Source organism: Arvicola amphibius, chromosome 4 (assembly GCF_903992535.2).
Source record: "Arvicola amphibius chromosome 4, mArvAmp1.2, whole genome shotgun sequence".
In the NCBI taxonomy this organism is placed as follows: domain Eukaryota; kingdom Metazoa; phylum Chordata; class Mammalia; order Rodentia; family Cricetidae; genus Arvicola; species Arvicola amphibius.
In genome coordinates this window covers 152655846-152675455 of record NC_052050.1, presented here as the reverse complement: position 1 = coordinate 152675455, position 19610 = coordinate 152655846, and the positions used below count along the sequence as shown (strand labels likewise).

Sequence of the window (19610 nt, the reverse complement as noted above, 5' to 3'; positions counted from 1 at the left end):
TGCACCTCCTCCCCTTCACCTCCTCCCCTTCACCTCCTCCCTTTGCACCTCCTCCCCCTTCACCTCCTCCCCTTCACCTCCTCCCCTTCACCTCCTCCCTTTGCACCTCCTCCCCCTTCACCTCCTCCCCTTCACCTCCTCCCCTTCACCTCCTCCCTTTGCACCTCCTCCCCCTTCACCTCCTCCCCTTCACCTCCTCCCTTTGCACCTCCTCCCTCTGCACCTCTTCCCCTGCACCTCCTCTTCTGCACCTCCTCCCCCTATACTTTCTCCCCCTTCACCTCCTCCCCTGTGACCCCTCTTTCTCCACCTCTCCCCTCTAGGTGCTCTTGCATTCTCCCCAAAGATCAGGTAATCTTCACCAGGACATTCTCCTAGAATTATCTTTCCCAGAAAAAAAAAAAAAAGAGCACACAGAAGAGCACACACTCCTGGTCCCACTTGACATGGGAAGGTTTGTGAGGGACGTGGGCACAACTGCACAGAGACAGAGAAAAGCATGGAGGTCAAAGGCAGGGGTTTCCCCAGAACTGCAGGACCCACTCTAACTCGACACAGAGTTGGGTTTTGATGCAGATTTCATAGTGGCCTCCTAGCTGCAAAATCATTGTCACGGACCCTTCAAAATGTCATGTTTATGGTCTGGAAAGGTACTCATTATTTGGGATCCTAAACTAAATTTGTGTGAACTACTTTTCTTAGAAAAACAAAAGACATTTGTTTAAAAGTTAAGCAAATGCTTCGAGCTAGATGTGATGGCACATGCCACCTCATGGGAGATTGAAGCAAGAAAATTGTTGATTCCATTGAAACCATGTCTCAATAAAAACATTAATATAACAAAAGCCCATAATAACTTCTTCTTGTGTTTGACAGCCATCAGGAATGCTCAGCCCTGATGCTCTGAGTGTCGGCTGTTATTGATGGCAGTCAGGGTACTGAGCTACAAAAGACTCTCTCAAGCCAACTTAGTGTTTCAAAGATTGATGCAAGCACTGAAGGAGACTGATTACTCTGAAATTAGTCTCTCAGCCCCTTTGAAATGCCAGATGCATAGAATGCTGAGCAACGCCTGGCAACTTGGTGAATCGTTTTAGGGACACGAGTTGTAACATTGTGCCAGCGTTGATATTTCCAGATGACAAAGAAGGTGGCAGTAAGGCAAAGCAAGAAAAGAGTCTCGTAGAAAGGCGTGGCTGTGATCACATGGGAAGCAGCCCTTGTTAGAGTGGGCAGTGCCATTCATCAGACTCATTCCACCTTGGCCTAGTCATGTCAGAGTAGCGCACTGTGTCTTTTCAACACAGGTGCTAGGGAAACCTTAAAAATAAAACCGAGGGATCATCACTAGGAATATTCATGCCTCTGTTTACCCATCTATTTATGGACTTATTTGTTGTGCCAAGTAATAAAAGCAATAAGGAAAAATAAACCTATCAATCATATTAGGGTTCTCACAGTGATGATGAAGACCATCCAAGTCACCTAACTCGTCCTGACTGATCCAGGCACCCCCAAGGGGCGCTGAGATCCAGCAGGAAAACCCCAGCCTATAAAAATGAGCAAGCTCGCTCATCTGCTTCTATAAATGCCAGTGTGCACTTCCCTTGCTTTCTCTAGCCCAAGCTGACATTTTCTCTTTCATTGTGTTGATTTATAGCAGGTCATTACTTCACTGTCATTCCAATCAATCACAGAGTTGATTGGATCAAATTCACAAATATTTACTTAGTACCTAATGTCCATAAGATATTTCAAGGATGTTCTATGGAATAAAGGGAAAGCAAATGAGATTTGAGATAGATCTGCAAGCTGCAAACATGTACAAATATATTAATAATCATTACCTTCAGAAACATCTATATGAATGCTTGCTGGCTGACATTTAATCTTTTCTTCTAATTAATGTCAATTGTTACAAATTGTTCCAGGACTCACAATGTGGTCCAAATGCCTTTGGCTTCTGCATATTTTTAGGATGAACAGAGATCTTGGATTTTAACTGTAAGAACAGGAGTGTTACCTCCCAGCCCCTTTCCGTAGATGTACTGACGAGTTTCGTGTCAGTTTGACACAAGTTAGAGTCATTTGGTAAGGAGGGACCTTTCTCAGTTGAGAAAATGTCCCCACTGTGTTGGCCTGTGAGCAAGGCTCTGGTGCCTTCTCTTGATTGCTTGTGGATGTGGGCGGGACCAGATCACTGTGGGCGGTGCCCCTCCTGAGCTGGTGGTCCTGAGGGATAGAAGAAAGCAGACTGAGCAAGCTTTGAGGTGGAGTAAACAGTGCTCCCCATGGTATCTGTGTCCGATCCTGCCCTGACAAGCCGTAAGATGAAATAAACCCTTTTCTCACCAGGTTGTGTTTAGTCATGGTGTTTATCTTAAATGTGGAGATCCTCAGACAGTAAACAAGCACTACATCTGAGGTTCCTCAAAGACCTACTCTCTTTGCTGTTGGGACCTGGTAGGTAGACTCAGTGGGTCATTAGGAGTGGATGCTTTTGGAAAGATGCAAAGCAAGGTGCTGAGACCTATCACTGGTCCTGTGAATCTTGCATACTGAGAAAATTCCCTTCACAAGTCTTTGGGGATGGACACTCTTGGAGGACATGTCAAAGAAGCCAGAGTTGCTGAGGACAAAAGAATATGGCTGAAGGTCATGCTCCCCTGAGTTCTTGTGGCCCCCATCTTCTCATATTCACATGTGACCACATCCTCCCGGGTACCCAGGACTCAGATTTGCAAAGACCACTTGCTCCAGATCAGGACTTGATAGGATCTCTGGCTTTTCTAAGTGCATTCAGGAACAAGCCCATCCCAGATATGCCTGATGAATAGAGATAGGAGCTCCCCATACTGTTTCCCCAATTGTGGATACAGCAGGAGCAGACACATGGTCCCCAGGGCAAAAAGCTCTTCAGGAAAATGTCCTGCCACCCCCTTGGGAGCCACTGTCTGGCCACCAGCTGCTTAGATATGTGGCTTCTCTTTTCTGTACCCTGTCATACGTGCATAGAACTCCTGAAGATGAAGCCTCTCTTGGGTCGAATAGCGTGGGACGATGTCTGCTTTGCAAGACAAATCCCAGCTGCAGAGAGGGTTCTGGCGCCACTCCCTGTCTGGATTGGTGCTCATCAGAAGTAAACTAGTTTTGTACAAAAGCAAAAAGGTTTTCTGGGATGCTTTCCGGGATGTGACAACCTCAAAACAAGCCGGTACCACATCTAACCAGGTGTTTCTTAGTCCCTAAACTTCATGTAGAACACTGCGCTTCATAAAGCCATGGCATAAAGCCAACATACCGACACAGCTGGCTCATGTTGTAAGGCCATCTGCTCAATCATTAATTCCCTTTCTGCCTCGAGAACTAACTGGTTCCCCCATCACATCTCCACTGACAAGTAGCTTTGGAACTGGGGAACGCAGGCATAGTTATTTCTTTCTTAAATAATTCTATTAATCTAGGATGAACTGGGCAGCAAGTCAGACCCTCACTTATCAGGGAAGACAGCAAGGTCCCACATGCCCGCAAGTGCCTGCCAAGGGTTTGGTGCAGTAGCATCTGGGCTCTCCAGTGTGTCCTTCAGTCTATGATGGACAGTTCACTGCCTCCTCCCCCTCTTATTAGCGCTCTCTCTGCTCCACTAGAATATGCGCACTGCGAGGCAGGGATGTTTCTTGCAGCTGAATTCCCAGTGCCTGGAATAGCACGTAGCAAATTATACAGATGAACTAAATTTTGTAGATTTATTTAATGAAATAATGAATAAATGAATGTGTGATTGATTGAATGAATGAATGAATGAGTGAATGAATGAATGAGATTTCTCAGTCTCTGTTGAGCTTTGCATAACCTGTGGGTTTTATGGATGAGTTTTCTGGATGAACAGGATGGGAGATGAGGAGAGGAAAGAGAAGGGAAGAAAGGAGAGAAGACATGGTGTCTTATCCTGTCTGTAGCACCCGGCATGCAGTAGGCTGCCCTCGTATGTTGGGATGTGTGCGCTGGGTAGCTCCGGGTAGGCTACCCCCTGTGTGTGGTCTTCTGTAGAAAGTCTTTAGAGTTCATTATGAAATTAGCATCTTTGTTTCTGTATACCCTGAAGTCAGAGGCAGATTTTCTTAAATAAAGAACAGCATTTGAGACATAACGAGAGCCAGCTGGCAAACAGCACTGAGAGCCCCTCTGATTGCACAGTGAATTGCCACTTTGGCCCATACATCATGCCTGCGGGCTTCATACCCAAGCAGAGCCATGATGAGTCACTGTCTCCAGGACTCCCTCTTCTGCCCAGGTACCTTTTGCCTGGGCCAGGAAGGGACTAGATTTTATAGTGAACCTGTCTATCCTGTGAAAAGCGCCATATGGATTTTTTTTTTCATGGTGCCACAGTGAGCAGAGAATCCTAAGCACATGAACTTCTGTTGCCAAGGAACAACTGGAATGTACAGAAAATACCCATTGTGAGGACACGCCAGATCTTCACAGAGTTAATTTGGGGTGCAGCAAAAGAGCTATGACCCTTCGCCTTTCACAGTGAGGGGCCTGCAGCCGTGATGCCAGGGACGTCTAAAGTCAGCCACCCTCCAGCACCCACACCCTCTCTTAACAGCTGCGGGCCTCCAGACCACCGGAGAAGCCATGCTTGGCCAGCTCATAGTGATGGCGTTTATTGATTCACCTAGGCCTTGAAGCCTCTCAGAGGACCACACTCCAAGGACACAGAATTGTTGTCACACTGACATCAACTGTCTGCCCAGATGGTCTCCATGAGGCAGGAGGCAAATCAACACTTGCCTGTGTTGTCGAGGGAAATTGATACCTGCATCTTCCTTTTCCTTCTCGTCCCCTTGAAACTATGCAGGTGTGGTGTTTGCTTGGGGCTTTCAAACAGACAGGATTTAATATATGTTAATTTTTGTCTGAAACGGCCTAATAAGTCAGGCATGCACTGAGTTCGCCCCTGCAAGAAGCATTTACTTTATTGTTCATGAATTCTTTATAGAAAGTCATCTCTCCTTTAATTAAGAGGCATTGATATCTAGATACATTTGCCTCCGTAGGTCAATAACACCTGTGAACTTAAATCAGCAAAGAAGCACACAGAATTAGCCTTCCCTCCAAACCCCAATGAGACAAACAGAATTCCAGAATCACTCCGGTAAAGACTTCATTCATATTAGAGTCTGAGTGAAACTAACGTCTGTGTGCGCACACAGGTAAACACACTAACGTGTGTGTGCGCACACAGGTAAACACACTAACGTGTGTGTGCGCACACAGGTAAACACACTAACGTCTGTGTGCGCACACAGGTAAACACACTAACGTGTGTGTGCGCACACAGGTAAACACACTAACGTGTGTGTGCGCACACAGGTAAACACACTAACGTGTGTGTGCGCACACAGGTAAACACTGTGAGACAGATGACAGAGCTAGCCACCACACAGTTCAAAACTTGTCACCAACCCAATCTATGCACCCCCTCATTGCAACCTAATGTGTCACAGTTATCGATCTATGGGTTTCGACTGGATTTATTTTTTTTAATATTCCCATATTCATTTAAGGTCTTTAGGCACAATGAAGACCAACCCCAAGACCTTCCACGTGACTTACCACTGTGCTACCTCCTTAGTTCTTGGAGACAGTCTCACTGTGTAACCCATTCTAGTCTCTACGCATGACCCTCGTCCCTCTGCTTCCTGCATATTGAGATTACAGCATGCGCTATCCTGTCTGAGCCAAAACTCCCCAGTCCTAAGAATCCAGGCCAAAGTTGTACCTAAACAGTAGGTTTGGAAGGGAAACAACATGCATGGCTTGTTCATTTGAACTTCTGTTTGGCAATGGTATCATTACAAAGTCCCCTGTCATCCAGCAATGCTGGTAAAGTCTATCCTGGGCTTCCCGGCCCTTTGCTATATATACATTTTTAAAAAAATTACTTGGTTCTTCACGTCTCTGAAAGGGATTTCAATTCCCATGCAAGCTCTTACTATGTGGTGTGGTTGATTTGCAGATAGTTAAGAAGAAAACAGGAGTGTCTCCACAGTAAAGCAGCTGTCATGCCTCATTTCCCTGTCTGGAGATGCTAAACACTGGTTACACTATAATTTCTTGCTAATTAGCACATTTCTAAACAGGCATCTTAGCTGCTAACCCTCAGTGTGGCCCCAAAACTTGTGTGGCCACATAATTGTTTTAAAACTTTAGGGAGACCATTGTGTAAAATGCCTGTGGAAAGCAATTTCGGTGTCTCGGTTGATTTACACTTATGTTTTGAGACTAACATTAATTAAAGTGTCAAGATGTCTATAATCTTTTATGTCAGGGTTTTTTTTTCTTCGAAGTTTGGTTTCTCCAGTTCCTCTTCTCATCTAGGCAGTCTTGGGCTTGATTACTGTAATTCCTTTTCTGCTGCTATTCTTAAAGGTCTAATTAAGGGAGTGCTGTGGTTCAGAGAGCGGTGTGCACATCCAGCTAGAGCGGTGATGTCTGTCATTCAGATTACGCTCCACATTGATTATATATGTGTGCTCACACCACAGAACACCAAATTTTAAATGTCCTTATTGGCTTGCAAATGTCATCCCTGAGTTTGAATGCAGAAGTGGCCTCCTGGAGTCTGGGTGTGTACTTGGAAAGCTAGGACGTGTCACAATCATAAGGAAAAGAGAATGGGGCCATTTGTTCCACTTCATTCAAATTAGCTTCTTTTCAATAAAGGGGTTGACTTGCCTCTCCTCTCAGACATTAGCTAGTCCAATATGAAGTCAGGCTTGTAAGCTTGTGTCCCACATGGAGTCACACTGTGTGCATAGGGGTTCCATGTGGAATCATACTATGTGTTCTGGTGTCCCTAATGGAGTCACACTGCATGCGTGTGAGCATCCCAAGTGGAGCCATGTTGGTGTGAGATTATCCCCAGTGGAGACATGCTGTGAGTGGAGAGGGTGGGCGTTCTTCTGGAGCTACACTGGGGGGCGGGGTGTTTGGAGGTATCTCATTAGTAGCATGGATAGAATTTTCTTTCTCATGATTGAATTTCATAAATATGCATGCAGCAACTTGGTAGCAATCTCTGAAGAAGTAAAGAATCTGGACCAAGCTCCAGGTTGCCATGGTATTTATTCTTCCTGCTCGCTGAGGGTGGGGATCATAAGAGGCATTAGGTGACCATGACATAACGACCACTCGTCTGGGTGCTTAGCACAGAGAGATGGACTGGGATAGTTTCTCCAAGGTCACAAGAGCACATCATCTCAGGTCTGTGGGAAGGATGACATAGTTATTCCTCATAGCGCCAGCAAGGAGGTGCATGAAGCCTGCCTCACTGAGGATGGAATGTGTGCACAGCACACTTGAGGGATGGTTCAGCTTTGGTCCAACAGTCATAACTTGTCTTTCATCCTGATTCTACCACTGTGACTACCCAGAGGTGAGTTTCAGATACTGAAGAATGCCTGTCATTTTCAAAATGCTAAACAATTACAATAATTAATCCAAGACATCAAAATCACAAACATATTAAACTGTATCAAAGCTAAAGTCCGAAGCACTGCCAGGGGCATGGGTACTATAAAAATGTTTCCTGAAACCAACAGCCAACAGCATGACTCCCACATGTGATGGCTTCAGCATTTATTTCTGGACCTGTTGTATAAGCTGGAAAGATTTTGGCATCTCCAGGCCCTTCACATGGGTCCATGGATGACACAGGGACGATATCTGTGGTCACAGGTGGGTTGCAACACTACTCAGGTGTTGTGGAAATTAGTAATTATGTGGTTTTGCTGCAGTACAGTTGACTTCCTTGCTATTAAAAATGCATGCATTTGCATTTACTTTCAAAAAGGTTTTTAATAGGATAGTATGGAAGCTGTGTGCTCTAGTTAAGCACTGTGTACTTCACTGCTGCAGTAAGAAGGATCTCCCTTCAAATGTTCTGACTGTAACCAGGCAAGGATATCCCCTGAGACTGCATTCCTAGCCCCAGGTAGACATTATTTCTGCCCCTCCACACAGGCATTGTGTCCCAGCCTGAGTCAGGGACACACAGCCTGGCAGTGCACAGACACAGCTCTGAAAGCTGCCAAGCTATTTTCTTCCTTGTCACTCAAGAAATGTCACAGCTCCTGCCTCCCTGCTAGAGCATAGCAAGCCCTTCTCTGGGCTTGGCAGGGAGAGGTACCTGCTAATCATTAGCCCCATAAGCTATGTGGCTCCTATCCTACAAGGACCAGATTCAAGGTCCCTATCTTTATAGCAAATGGGTCACCAGAGAGAAGGCATGTGTTTGGTTTCTCTGGGCTCTCTGAGGTCAGTCCTTAGAGTTCCCATAACTATGCTGCCGATTTGCTAAAGGGCCATGAAGCAACTGACTTTTGGTGGTTAGATTTTCCAGTGTCGGTTTTTCCTTAAACACACTCAATGGGTTCTGCATTGTGAACCGGGGTATAGGATGCTTTCTTGGATAGCTATGAAGTAGAATTTGAGTGTTTCCTCAAGGTTCCTGGAGAGGTCAACTGCAAACAACTTTCATTTTCTTGGCATTCTCATAGGAGGTTTGATGTTCTCCAGCATGGTGTGAAGATAGGACAGATACAACCATTCAGCCGTGTTGATAGGCACAGTGTGTGTATGTGCATATGCATGCAGACTTGGAGCCATATGGAAACCAGAGGGCAGGTGCCTTCCTCCACCCACCGTATCTTTAGAGACAGAATCTCTGACCAAATATGAAGCTCATTGATTTGACTAGCTCCATGGTTCCTAGCTACATCTTCCAGGTTCTAGGATTATAGGCACGCTCCCTGCTCTTGTATTTTTATTTATATGGGTCCTGGAGGATTTTAAACCCAGTCCTCATTCTTGTGTGGTAGGTGGCTCACTCACTGAGACATCTCCCCAGCTGCAGCATGGTTAATACAGACCCAGAGAGAGAAATTGGGGTGCAACCTGAAGGTCAGAAAAGCAAAGCAGCCAGCCATTGGCTCTTACCTCTACCTCAATCCGAAATGGCGAACCTGCCTCCAGGAATCTCAGAATGAGACTGAGAGCTGTCTCCTCCTGTCTTATATTCCTCTCTAGAACTGGGATTAAAGGCCTGCACCACTACTGCCCATACTAGTTTCTATGGCAAACTAGTGTGGCTGCTGGGATTAAAGGTGTGTGTCACCACTGCCTGGTCTGGAAGGCTGGCCAGTGGGGCTCTTTTACTCTCTGATCTTCAGGCAAGCTTTATTTATTAAAATACAAATAACATATCACTACACCCATCCCTACTTGCAAATTTCTGATGCTTTTTGATTCTGTGCTCTTCACCATCAGCATCTATGGGGTGTGAAATTTCAAAAAAAAAAAAAAAAAAAACCCTGTGTGGCTCATTAGAAGACACAATTATAGAGCCTGGTGTGTGAGGCTTCTGAGCCGGGCTTTCAGAGCCCAGCAGCTGGCCCCTGCTTGTTTCTGCCCCAACCCCTAAAAAGTTGCCAGTGACCAGGCTGATGAATCCACGTGGAAGAGCCCAGCTCCTCCAAAGTTTGAGTGGGTGGCCTTCCTTTTCACACTGACCTCTGAAGCTGAACCCTGTTATGGAGGTCTCACCATGGCTCTTTGTCCACAGCCTCTGCTCTCCTGGACACCCATCACCCCGTGGAGACTCAGAGAGGCCACAGGCAGCGCCCACCAGCAGTGTGTCTAGCCACCGCCAGCCTCTCTACCCTGACCATTTTCCTAGCTGCACCTTGCCTTGTCCAGGAATCTCACGTGGGAACTTACCGTGGTTTTTTTTTTTTTTCCCATTGTTCCCCCCAATCATGTTCTGAAGGAGCTTTAAAATGTTTAGGCCTTTTACCTTCATTATCTGAGAGGCACAAACCAATTCTCAAAATCTTTATAGACAAAAAGAAAAATCACCTTTGAAGGCATGTGGCTTTGCTCTGTGTCCCCACGCTGAGTGCACAGCACTCCTATTTTAGAATTAAGCTCCAGGATCCCTATGGTTTTCTGCTTGGTGACTCTGGCTGCACTGTGAGGTTATTGGGTCTTCATCAAATATGGGCTGAAATTCTGTTCCATCCATGGGCCATAGAGGAAATCAAGGTCAGTCATCCCCAGATGAAAAAGAGCCTAGACCCCAACAAATGTTTATTGGCAAAGAAGAGGATGAATGGGGCTGCTGGACTTTGGTGGGGGGATTCAGGAAAGATCTGGGGAAACAGCATTGTCAGAAGCAGGGTAGAGACAGGGGAAAGGCAAAGGAAATATTCTAAGGAGAATGAGTAGAATAGGAAGACAGCTTAGGTGGGGCTGGGAGGCAGGGCTGGGAGGTGGGGCAGAGAGGCAGGGAAGGGAGGTGGGACAGAGAGGCTGGGAAGGGAGGTGGTGCAGAGAGGCTGGGAAGGGAGGTGGGACAGAGAGGCTGGGAAGGGAGGTGGGACAGAGAGGCTGGGAAGGGAGGTGGTGCAGAGAGGCTGGGAGGCAGGGCTGGGAGGTGGGGCAGAGAGGCTGGGAGGCAGGGCTGGGAGGTGGGGCGGGGGGTGAGGCAGAGAGCTGGGGTGGGGGTAGGATGTGGGACTGAGCTGTGGTTCAAGAGCCTGAACATCCCACCCAGCACAGGGACCTGGTCACAGGACCTCAGCCTCTGGGAGCAGAGAAATGAGGGACAAAGCGATACCATACAGATGTCTCCATTAGTCCACTCTTCAGAACCAGTTTAGTGTGAGGCAAGGGAGAGCTGGATTCTACGAGACATCTAGAAAATCTCCAAAGGGGGATGCCGTCCCACGGGGTGAATCAAAACGGCCCTGCAGGCAATAGTATGGGCTTTCCAAGTCTGGAACCTGGGGTGGAGGGAGTGGAGGGTGAGTCAGGCTCATTTGTGAAAGGTAGCAGGGATGATGTCAGCATGGATGGAGCAAGACTCCTTCCGTGTACATATCCAATTCTGAAAATGGTATGTAAAATGTGCGCCATGTTTACTAACATTCCTTAAGAGATGGATCCATGCTATCAAGAGGTCTTTGAAGAAAAGAAAAGGGACTTCAGGTGTTTCCTCTGGGGCAGACAAGGCTCAGCCTGAACTGTGCCACCTGTCTCTCTACCAGTTTCCCTCCTGACTCTTCCACTGCGCTCTTTTTAAGATTTAAGACCTCCCGCTCACCAGCTTGAGCACCCTGCCGTGATGAGCTTGCCCACTTCATTTATCGGTGCTAAATAACGACTCATTATAAAGATTTTGGGGTTTTTTTTTTTTGTTTTGTTTTGTTTAGAAAATACAATCAGGGGAGAGAGCACTGCAAATCTTGTCATTCAACAACAAGTTTGACTGACGCTGGCTTCTCACACCAGTGCTTCCCTGCATGGGCATTGCGTTTTTGACTCTGATTTGGGGCCCTGCCTGCTTCCCTAGTGTGGTAAAAGGGGGTTTAGCACAACATCACCATGATGTCTGTGAAATCAGTGGTGTAGAGTGTTCTGTCCTGCACACACATAGACACACACACACACACACACACACGTTTCTAACTTGTGTTGCTGGATACCTAGGTCCTTTTATAATGTCTCCTGTTGTTACATATATATCCACATAGATATCATTAAGCCCAACAGGATCTTCTCCATTTTGCCTGATTTTCTAAGGCCAAATGTCCAGAAACAAACAGGCTGGACTGTGAGACGCGCATATATCAGAGATGCAGGCTGGCTCCATGGAGGAATTCAGCTGACTGACTGAGCCTTCTTCTCTCATAGCCGTCTCCTACACGAATTACAAGAAGACACCTCCCCCGGTGCCTCCGCGGACCACCTCCAAGCCTCTGATTTCAGTGACGGCCCAGAGCAGCACGGAATCGACACAGGACGCCTACCAGGACAGCCGGGCCCAGAGGATGTCCCCGTGGACCCAAGACAGCCGTGGCCTCTACAACTCCATGGACAGTCTGGACAGCAACAAGGCCATGAATCTGGCTCTGGAAACTGCTGCGGCTCAGCGCCATGCCACTGACTCGCAGGGCGGCTCCACGAGGACCACTGACAAGGCCATCCTGGTGTCCAAGGCTGAAGAGCTCCTCAAGAGCCGCTGCTCCTCCATCGGGGTCCAGGTAGTCTCCCCTGACCACCCTCTCCGGCGACCGTGTAGGCTGAGTCAGAATTCAGGTCACAGCCCCTAAACACAGAAGCGGGACAGTAGGGATGGGAGGCCACTTGTGCCTGCTGCAGCATGACGGACGCCAGAGCAGAGCCCTCAGAGATGAGATGAGACTCGTGTGCTGCCCAGATACCTAGGAACACCCCCACACACAGAGGTGTGGTCCTCGGGGCCAACCGCTAGGTAGATGATTTGAATAGATTATGCAGATACCTATAAAGAGGGTGATGGGATCCGTCACAATGACTTGTTGTAACATCGCAGTCCTCAAGGAGTGTGGAGAACAAAGGGGCAAACAGATCCAAGCACTGTGGTTTGAGATAAGGGTGTGGCCAACGGGGGCCGTGTGCAGCGGGACCCTTTTGAGACCTCTACATAGAGGAGAGGCACCTTGTTATTGCAGACCTTGCGAGGGTGCCCCACCATCCCATGAGGCCTGCTACTTGGCTGTCCCTGCCACTCCTCAACTGACCCAGGGAGCCTGGCTTAGGTTTAGGGAAGCACACAATACACAACAGGAGCCCTGTCTCACAGGCGGTCTCAAGTGGCCTCCTCCAAGCCCTAGTGGACCTGATTGCACGGGCCAAGCTTTGCTGACGCCGTTTGCCTCTTGCTTTTTGCATCTCTGCTCAGCCTGTGTCTGGCAGGCTTTAAACCATAATGATTAATTCTGTGCGCGCGCACACACACACGCACACACACATCCTGAAAGGACGAGGTACACTGAGGTGGAAGTGATGGCCCCATACAGGACTGGGGCTGAGGGGGGCAGGCAGAAACCAGGGGGGTGTCAGCCCACTGGCCTGGGTCCTTGAGCCAGGTCTCCACACTGTGGCTTCATTGTTTTGTTTAGGATTCTGAATTCCCTGATCATCAACCCTACCCAAGGTCAGATGTAAGTATCCAACATCTCCAAATCCAAGTTCGCATGAAGTGTGTTTTTTCTCTCTCTCTTTCTCTTCTTTGGATTCTTCATATGACTGCTCTTGTCACCTCTCTGTCCTGGCTCTATGTGCCAGGCACTCTGCTGGGTGCTTCACACTGTTGCACAGAACCCTTGCTGACCCTTGGGAATAACTCAGCCCTGACCCCACACAACTAGCAAGCCCGAGGGGTCCTAGAAACCGGAGGAGTGTGGGACATTCGCCGTTTCTCTGTCCCTAGGCCCATCTGTAGCACAGCCAGAGTTCTCCAGAGACACCAGGACACATTCCCCACCAGGTCTTCAAACTCCCCCTGGGGTGCTTGGCCACAGTTGTCCATCCGTGGTCCACCCTAGGACTGAGGAGAAAGGCTCACCTCTGAGCAGTTAAAAGGGGTGGGTGCCATTTCAGGAGCTCATATGGACACCGTGCTCCAAATGGACACAACACTTCCTGGTGCTCCTCATAGCTGACCCTGCACCTGAGCTCACACACAGTGGTTCCTCCTCGCAGCTGGACCCCCGCATACCTCTGGCTGAGTCTCCGCCTCTGTGAATGTTTCCATCCTCTCTCACTGTGTTCTATGGAGGCTGGGCCCGTGCCTCCTGCCTCTTGGCTCCCCAGCACCTAGCACAGTGCCTGGTACATAGTGAGCTCTCAGTTCCTTGTTGGGTTTGGAGTGGATGACCGTTTTTGGTGGGTGGATGCTCAGTGGAGACACGTGTGAGCGCCGTGACACCAGCTGCTAAACTCGCTCAACTTCCTTTCTCAGTGGAGAAAGAAAAGGAATCCCATGAACCTGGATCTTCATAGGTGTCTAGATAAAAATCAATTGAAAAGCAGAACTCCAAACATAGTGGAAGAGACAGAAATGTCAGGGTAACAAGGAGACGTGGCCAGGTCCCAGCTCCACCAGTAAAAGTGGAGACTCGGAGAAGTAGCCTTTCAAAGTGAAAGACCATTCATAGACACCCAGGTCCTAGAGACCAGCCGATGCTCGGGAGACACAAAACAAGTAAATAAGATTACGCTGTGTCCCTGCTCCTAGCTCTCCAACATAGCCTCCCTTAACCCTCACTAGTGACCCTCTGGACCAGGTGTCATTATTCCCACCAATGGAGGGGACACAGCTGACCAGGGAGGGTCAGTGCCTTGCCTGAGAGTGCACAGCTGTGAGTGCCTCCATAATGGATGGAGCCCAGGGAGTCACCTCCCACATCCCTGACAGAGCTACTCTGCCTGGAGAATTGAAACCAGATCAGAAAGCAATGCTGAGCCGGGCAGTAATGGCGCACGCCTTTAATCCCAGCACTCGGGAGGCAGAGGCAGGCGGATCTCTGAGTTCGAGGCCAGCCTGGTCTACAAGAGCTAGTTCCAGGACAGGCTCTAGAAACTACAGGGAAACCCTGTCTCGAAAAACAAAACAAAACAAAACAAAACAAAAAAAAAAAAACAAACCAGAAAGCAATGCTGTACCGAAGGAGCCTACCTTAGTATTCTTCATGTACCCTGCTGGGATTATCCAACCTGCCTGACCCAGGAACAGCTGCACTCTATCCTTGGCTTCTGGGGAAGGGCCGTCAACATGGCATCCAGCTCTGAAGGGCACTGCTTCCTGCCTGGCCCAGACCCCTGCCTAATTACCCAGCATCTTAGTTAGGGTTTTATTGCTGTGAAGAGACACCATGACCAACTCTTATAAAGAAAGCATTTAGTTGGGGTGGCCCCCTTATACTTCAGAGGTTCTGTTCATTATCATCATGGCAGGGAGCATGTGGCAGGCAGACATGGTACTGGAGCCGAGAGTGTTACATCCCAACTCAGAGGCAACAGGAAGTCGACTGACTGTCACACTGAGAGACACTTAAGAGACCTCAAAGCCCGCCCCAAGTGAGACACTGCCTCCAACAAGGCTACATTTCCTGATAGCACCACTTCCTTCGGGTGCCATTTTCTTTCAAACCACCACACCCAGAACCTTCCTTCCCTGGGGAAACTTGGATAGAGCCCATGAATGCACATGGTGTACAGTTGGTAAATGTTGCCCTCTAATGAACATTACAGCCCATTGGTTCCTGGAGTAACTGCTCCTGGTCTGCAGGTATCATGTGACCCTATACGGTCAAAACTAGGATCCAAGGGCCTGGAGAGATGACTCAGTGGTTCAGAGCATGTACTGCCCTTGGAAAGGATAGGAGCATGTCAGACAACTCACAAGAGAGCCAACACCTCTGGCCCCCACAGGCACTGTACTCATGTGCACACATGCACACACAAGCGCACACATACACATAATTAAAAATAAAGGAAAACTGTTGAAATATTCGGTTCCAGGACCGCAATGGAGCCTGCTGAGCTCTGCTCTTTACGTGGCCACGCCTGTCACCCTGTCCTCCCTTTCAGCATAGAATAAACGTGTACTCCACACGCCCTGTGCCTTAGATGGCTGAACCCTACTGGGTTAATTCAGCCTCAGCACAGCGTCAGTTCTTGAGAACTCTGGATTTAACCTAGACCTGGAACTGATGTTTCCAGTCCTGGGCTGAGAAGAAGAGGCTGTTCCTCTGAAGACGTCACAGGTCACTGGACCGCAAGCTGTCTGTCATCTGAGTCTCTCGCTCTTCACCATGACAGGCCTATTTACTCCTTTCCTGTCTGTTTGTTTGTTTTTGGTTTGGTTTTGGTTTTTTTTGTTTTATCCATTTACAGAGTGTCTGTTGTGGCAAGGTCTTCATTTTGTGTGGCCATGTGGGCTTGTGAAACTGCCTCAGTAGAAGGCAGGAAGTCTTCATTCCTGTGGACTTGGGCATCCCTCTGATATGAGGACAGTCGCCACAAGGTCCTTTCCAATCTGTCACAATGAGCAGCACCTCAGGAAGCCTTGTGACAATTTCTGGTGAGGGTCCTACTGAGATGACTATGTCTACCCTGTACTCAGCACATGGCGCACACGCACACTGCTCCCACCACTGTTATGTTGGAACCCCCAAGCTCCTCAATAAGACATCCTGCTTTGCTCCTGGACTTAGGCTGGGCCCCTGAAGGAAACAATGAGTTTAATCTCAAAAGCAATACATCTGCCTTGCTCCAAGGAAGGCTTACAAGAGCGAGCCCAAGGAGCTTGTTTGTTTGGAGAGCAAAGATTTCAGATGGAAGCTCAGGTGTACTCCTGAGCAATCTCAATACTCGGGGCTTCCACCTCAGAATCCAGCAGCAGTTCAGGTTCAGACTGAGGCGGCTTTGCTAAAGTTTGGTGCCAACCCTGGTTTGGTGTGAGAGAAAACATGGCCACAGGAAAGAACGCCTCGACTTCTGCCCTATTAGGGTCCCGCGTGGGCATGCAGACATACATGCACACACTCAGAGACACACGTAGACCATTTCCATCAAACCCATCGAATCCTTTATGTCTCAAGCAGATCACACACTACAGGGTCCATGCTCACCCTACCCTCATGGCTCCAGCTCACTACTGCCCTCTGTGTACAGCCCGGCAAGAGCTGGGAGTAGCCATCCCTAGGAGCGTGAGACATCTCAGTCACCTCAGAATTACTTGCCTATATGCCGTTCTTCACTGTTTGTTGGGGAGCTCCCACCCCCATACAGCTTCTGCCCCCAGAGTCATTCAGAAGGGCTCTGCTCTCCATCATCCTCTGGATTAGTACTCCATCCTAGGCGGATCTTGTAGACATGACTATACGCAGGCATGTTGTGCCATGTTTTAAATTTACCCACACTGGTAATCGGGTTTCCTCAGGAGGCTCCTTGGTTTCTCTTCCCTGTGATCCCAATAGCTCTCCTCCGCCCTGAGTTTCTCCTCTTGGGGTTTCTGATGTTGGCAGATCTTGAGCTCCTTTGGGGCGCATGTTGTCACAGCCCTTCCGCCTTTGTCTTCTACCATAGACAGCTTAATTTTCTATGATGGTTTCATACGACAACTTCTATCAAACTGGCCAAACTCACCCAGGGTGCATCCCTTTGACCCTCCTGAGGGTCCTCAGTGGCACTGAAAAGTGGTAGCGTTTGCTTCAGACCAATCTCCTGACTGGTCTTTGTCCTGGGAGGTATTGGATATTTCCACATTTTAAAACAAGAAGCAAAAATTCAACAGAACTAAAGCTAGCTTGAGCGGAGTTCAAAGGGTCCAGAAGCTCTGCCTTTCTAGGTCACCCTAAAAGTAACTTGCATTAGAAGGAAGACTTGGGGGACCTGGGGGTATTGTTCTTTTTGTTTGTGTTTTGCTTTTCATGATAGGGTTTCTCTGTGTAGCCCTGGCTGTCCTGGAACTCACTCTGTAGACCAGGCTAGCCTCGAACTCAGAGATCGACCTGCCTCTGCCTCCAGAGTGTTGGGATTAAAGACGTGTGCCGCCTCTTCCTGGCTGTCATTCTTTACTCACTGCATAGGATATGTCTCTCTGTGTGTGCATGATTGTATCTCTGTGTGTGTATCTGTGTGTGTGTGTGTGTGTGTGTGTATGTGTGTATGTGAACACAGAGGCATATATGTATGTCTCCTAACACTGTGGCCAATGATGCCTGCCAATCCATGCACTTTCGTCTAATTCCATCAAAACCATTTTTTTTGTATTTTTAACTTTACAGCCATCATTTAAATAATTGCAGGGCATCCATCATCATGACTAAATAATGATTTACTGGAGAGTCCTTTCACAGCCTCTATTTTCCCATTACAAATAATACTATGATGGAGACCTCACATGGGTCAGAATGTATTACCGTCTCTTTCAGCTGGATTCCCAGGAGCAAAGTAAACTAGACAACTATTTTCAATATTTTTATGACAAAAATCTGTGTTGTTTCCACTTGGAAATCTCCCTGAGAGGATGCATGTTGATTTATGCCGCTCACCTAATTCATCGCTCACATTTAGTGATATAAATCCAGGCACGTAAGTGCATGCCTATCACCCAGAACTTGCGAGACTGAGGCAAGAGTTTGAGACCAGGTTGAGTGACCCGGTAAGACCAGGTCTCGAGAAAATAAGTGATGAAATCTTCAAACGCTGTAAAAAAAAAAAAAAAAAAAAAAAAAAAACAACTCAACAGCCACAGGGCATATGAAGATGTTCCCAACACTTCGCTCAAGTACGTTTGTAAGAACCATCATGACCTATGACAGAAAGCTAGACCTCACCGAAATTCTCCCTCCGTTGAAGACCAAATAGGTCAATTAAGTTTCATTCACAGCATAGACAGGCATATAGTTAAAACACAAGGCAGAGCTGGAATAGAATTCAGGAGTAGAGTGTTTGCCTAGTCTATGCAGAGCCCCTGAGTTCTATCCCTGGAAAAATGAATGAATGAATAAGTGGTAGCCCCCATATCCTGACATAGAATTTTAAACATATTAGTTTATAACAAGGTCTTTTGTGTGGTGTCAGTAAATTGCATGTCCAGCAAGGCACATACAGTTGAATAGGGCCATGGCCACTTGCAAGTAGAAGGCAGATGGGGACCCCTAACAGGAAGGTTAGGGTTGTCATTCCAGGATGTTTTTCCTGCATCTGATCCCTCCCTCCTTCCAGCTGTCAGAACCTGGCAGCACGGATGGCTCATCCAGCCTCTCCATCCTTGTAAAGCTGTCTCACAGGGACAGGAAGTTGCCAGCCTCCACCCTTTGATAAGAAATGCAGCAGCTCTGAGACTCCTGTGGCCATGAGGGGTACAGAGCAGAGCTCTGAGGTCACTGGCACGTGGGCTGGAATCCTAGCACTGCCTCCGCTAAGCTGGGTGCCCTTGGGCAAGCTACTCGCCTTCCCTGGTCCTCCAGGAACAGCCCTGGAGTCTTTGTGTGGATGATAAGCAACAACACTTAGGAAGTATCTGGCTCCTGGTCAAGCAAATTAGACACAAACATGACGTCCACGTCCCCTGGGCTCATGAGGCCTGGAGGAGCAGCCACAGATCACTGCCAGGCCTGGTTTCTCCTCCTAAACACACAGGGTACAGTGACGAGGTGTTGATTACTTCCTGGTAGGGACTTCAATTTTTAAGAAAATGTGTTTTTCTATTATGACATTTGGATTTGGGCTCAGCAGTCCTGGAGATGCCTCAGATGGTGCTGTGGGAAAAGAGGAGACTGTCTGGCGGCCTGGAAGGATCTCCACAGCTTCACCAGCCTTGGCTTCACAGAATTTCCTGCCCCAGGGTCCCTTGCGTAACAGCTTCTCATAGCTGACAGGCATTCCAATGCCTGGTGGGTTAGGAGGACTTCCTAGCAAACAGGACCATAGCGAGGAGTCTCTTCAGGATACCTGTTTCTGTTGTCACCGTGAGCAGCCTGCCGGCCATCCCAGCAGCCACAAGGCTTCCTCATGTCCCCGGAGGTGCCCTCATCCGTCCCTCCTGTGTCATTCTATGTGCAGCTGCAGTCATCAGTAAACTCCTCCTAAATGGCTGATGTGTCATTGTTAGCTGTGTCTGGCTCACCCCGTCCTCACCTTCTTCACTGCAGAGTGTGATACAAGCTTTCACGTCCTGTGACATGCCATCAGCAGAGACTTTTTTT

General features: G+C 48.1%; 1 protein-coding gene across 1 annotated transcript in view; it reads left to right on the top strand.

The window, feature by feature from the left end:
- Positions 1–19610, top strand: part of Dlgap2 (DLG associated protein 2) — a 154926-nt gene that overhangs the window by 118330 nt on the left and 16986 nt on the right. Inside the window, exons 7-8 of the mRNA XM_038326895.1 lie at positions 11761–12110; positions 13011–13052. Of these exons, the coding sequence (XP_038182823.1) occupies positions 11761–12110; positions 13011–13052 (392 nt within the window). The remainder of the gene's footprint in view (positions 1–11760; positions 12111–13010; positions 13053–19610) is intronic.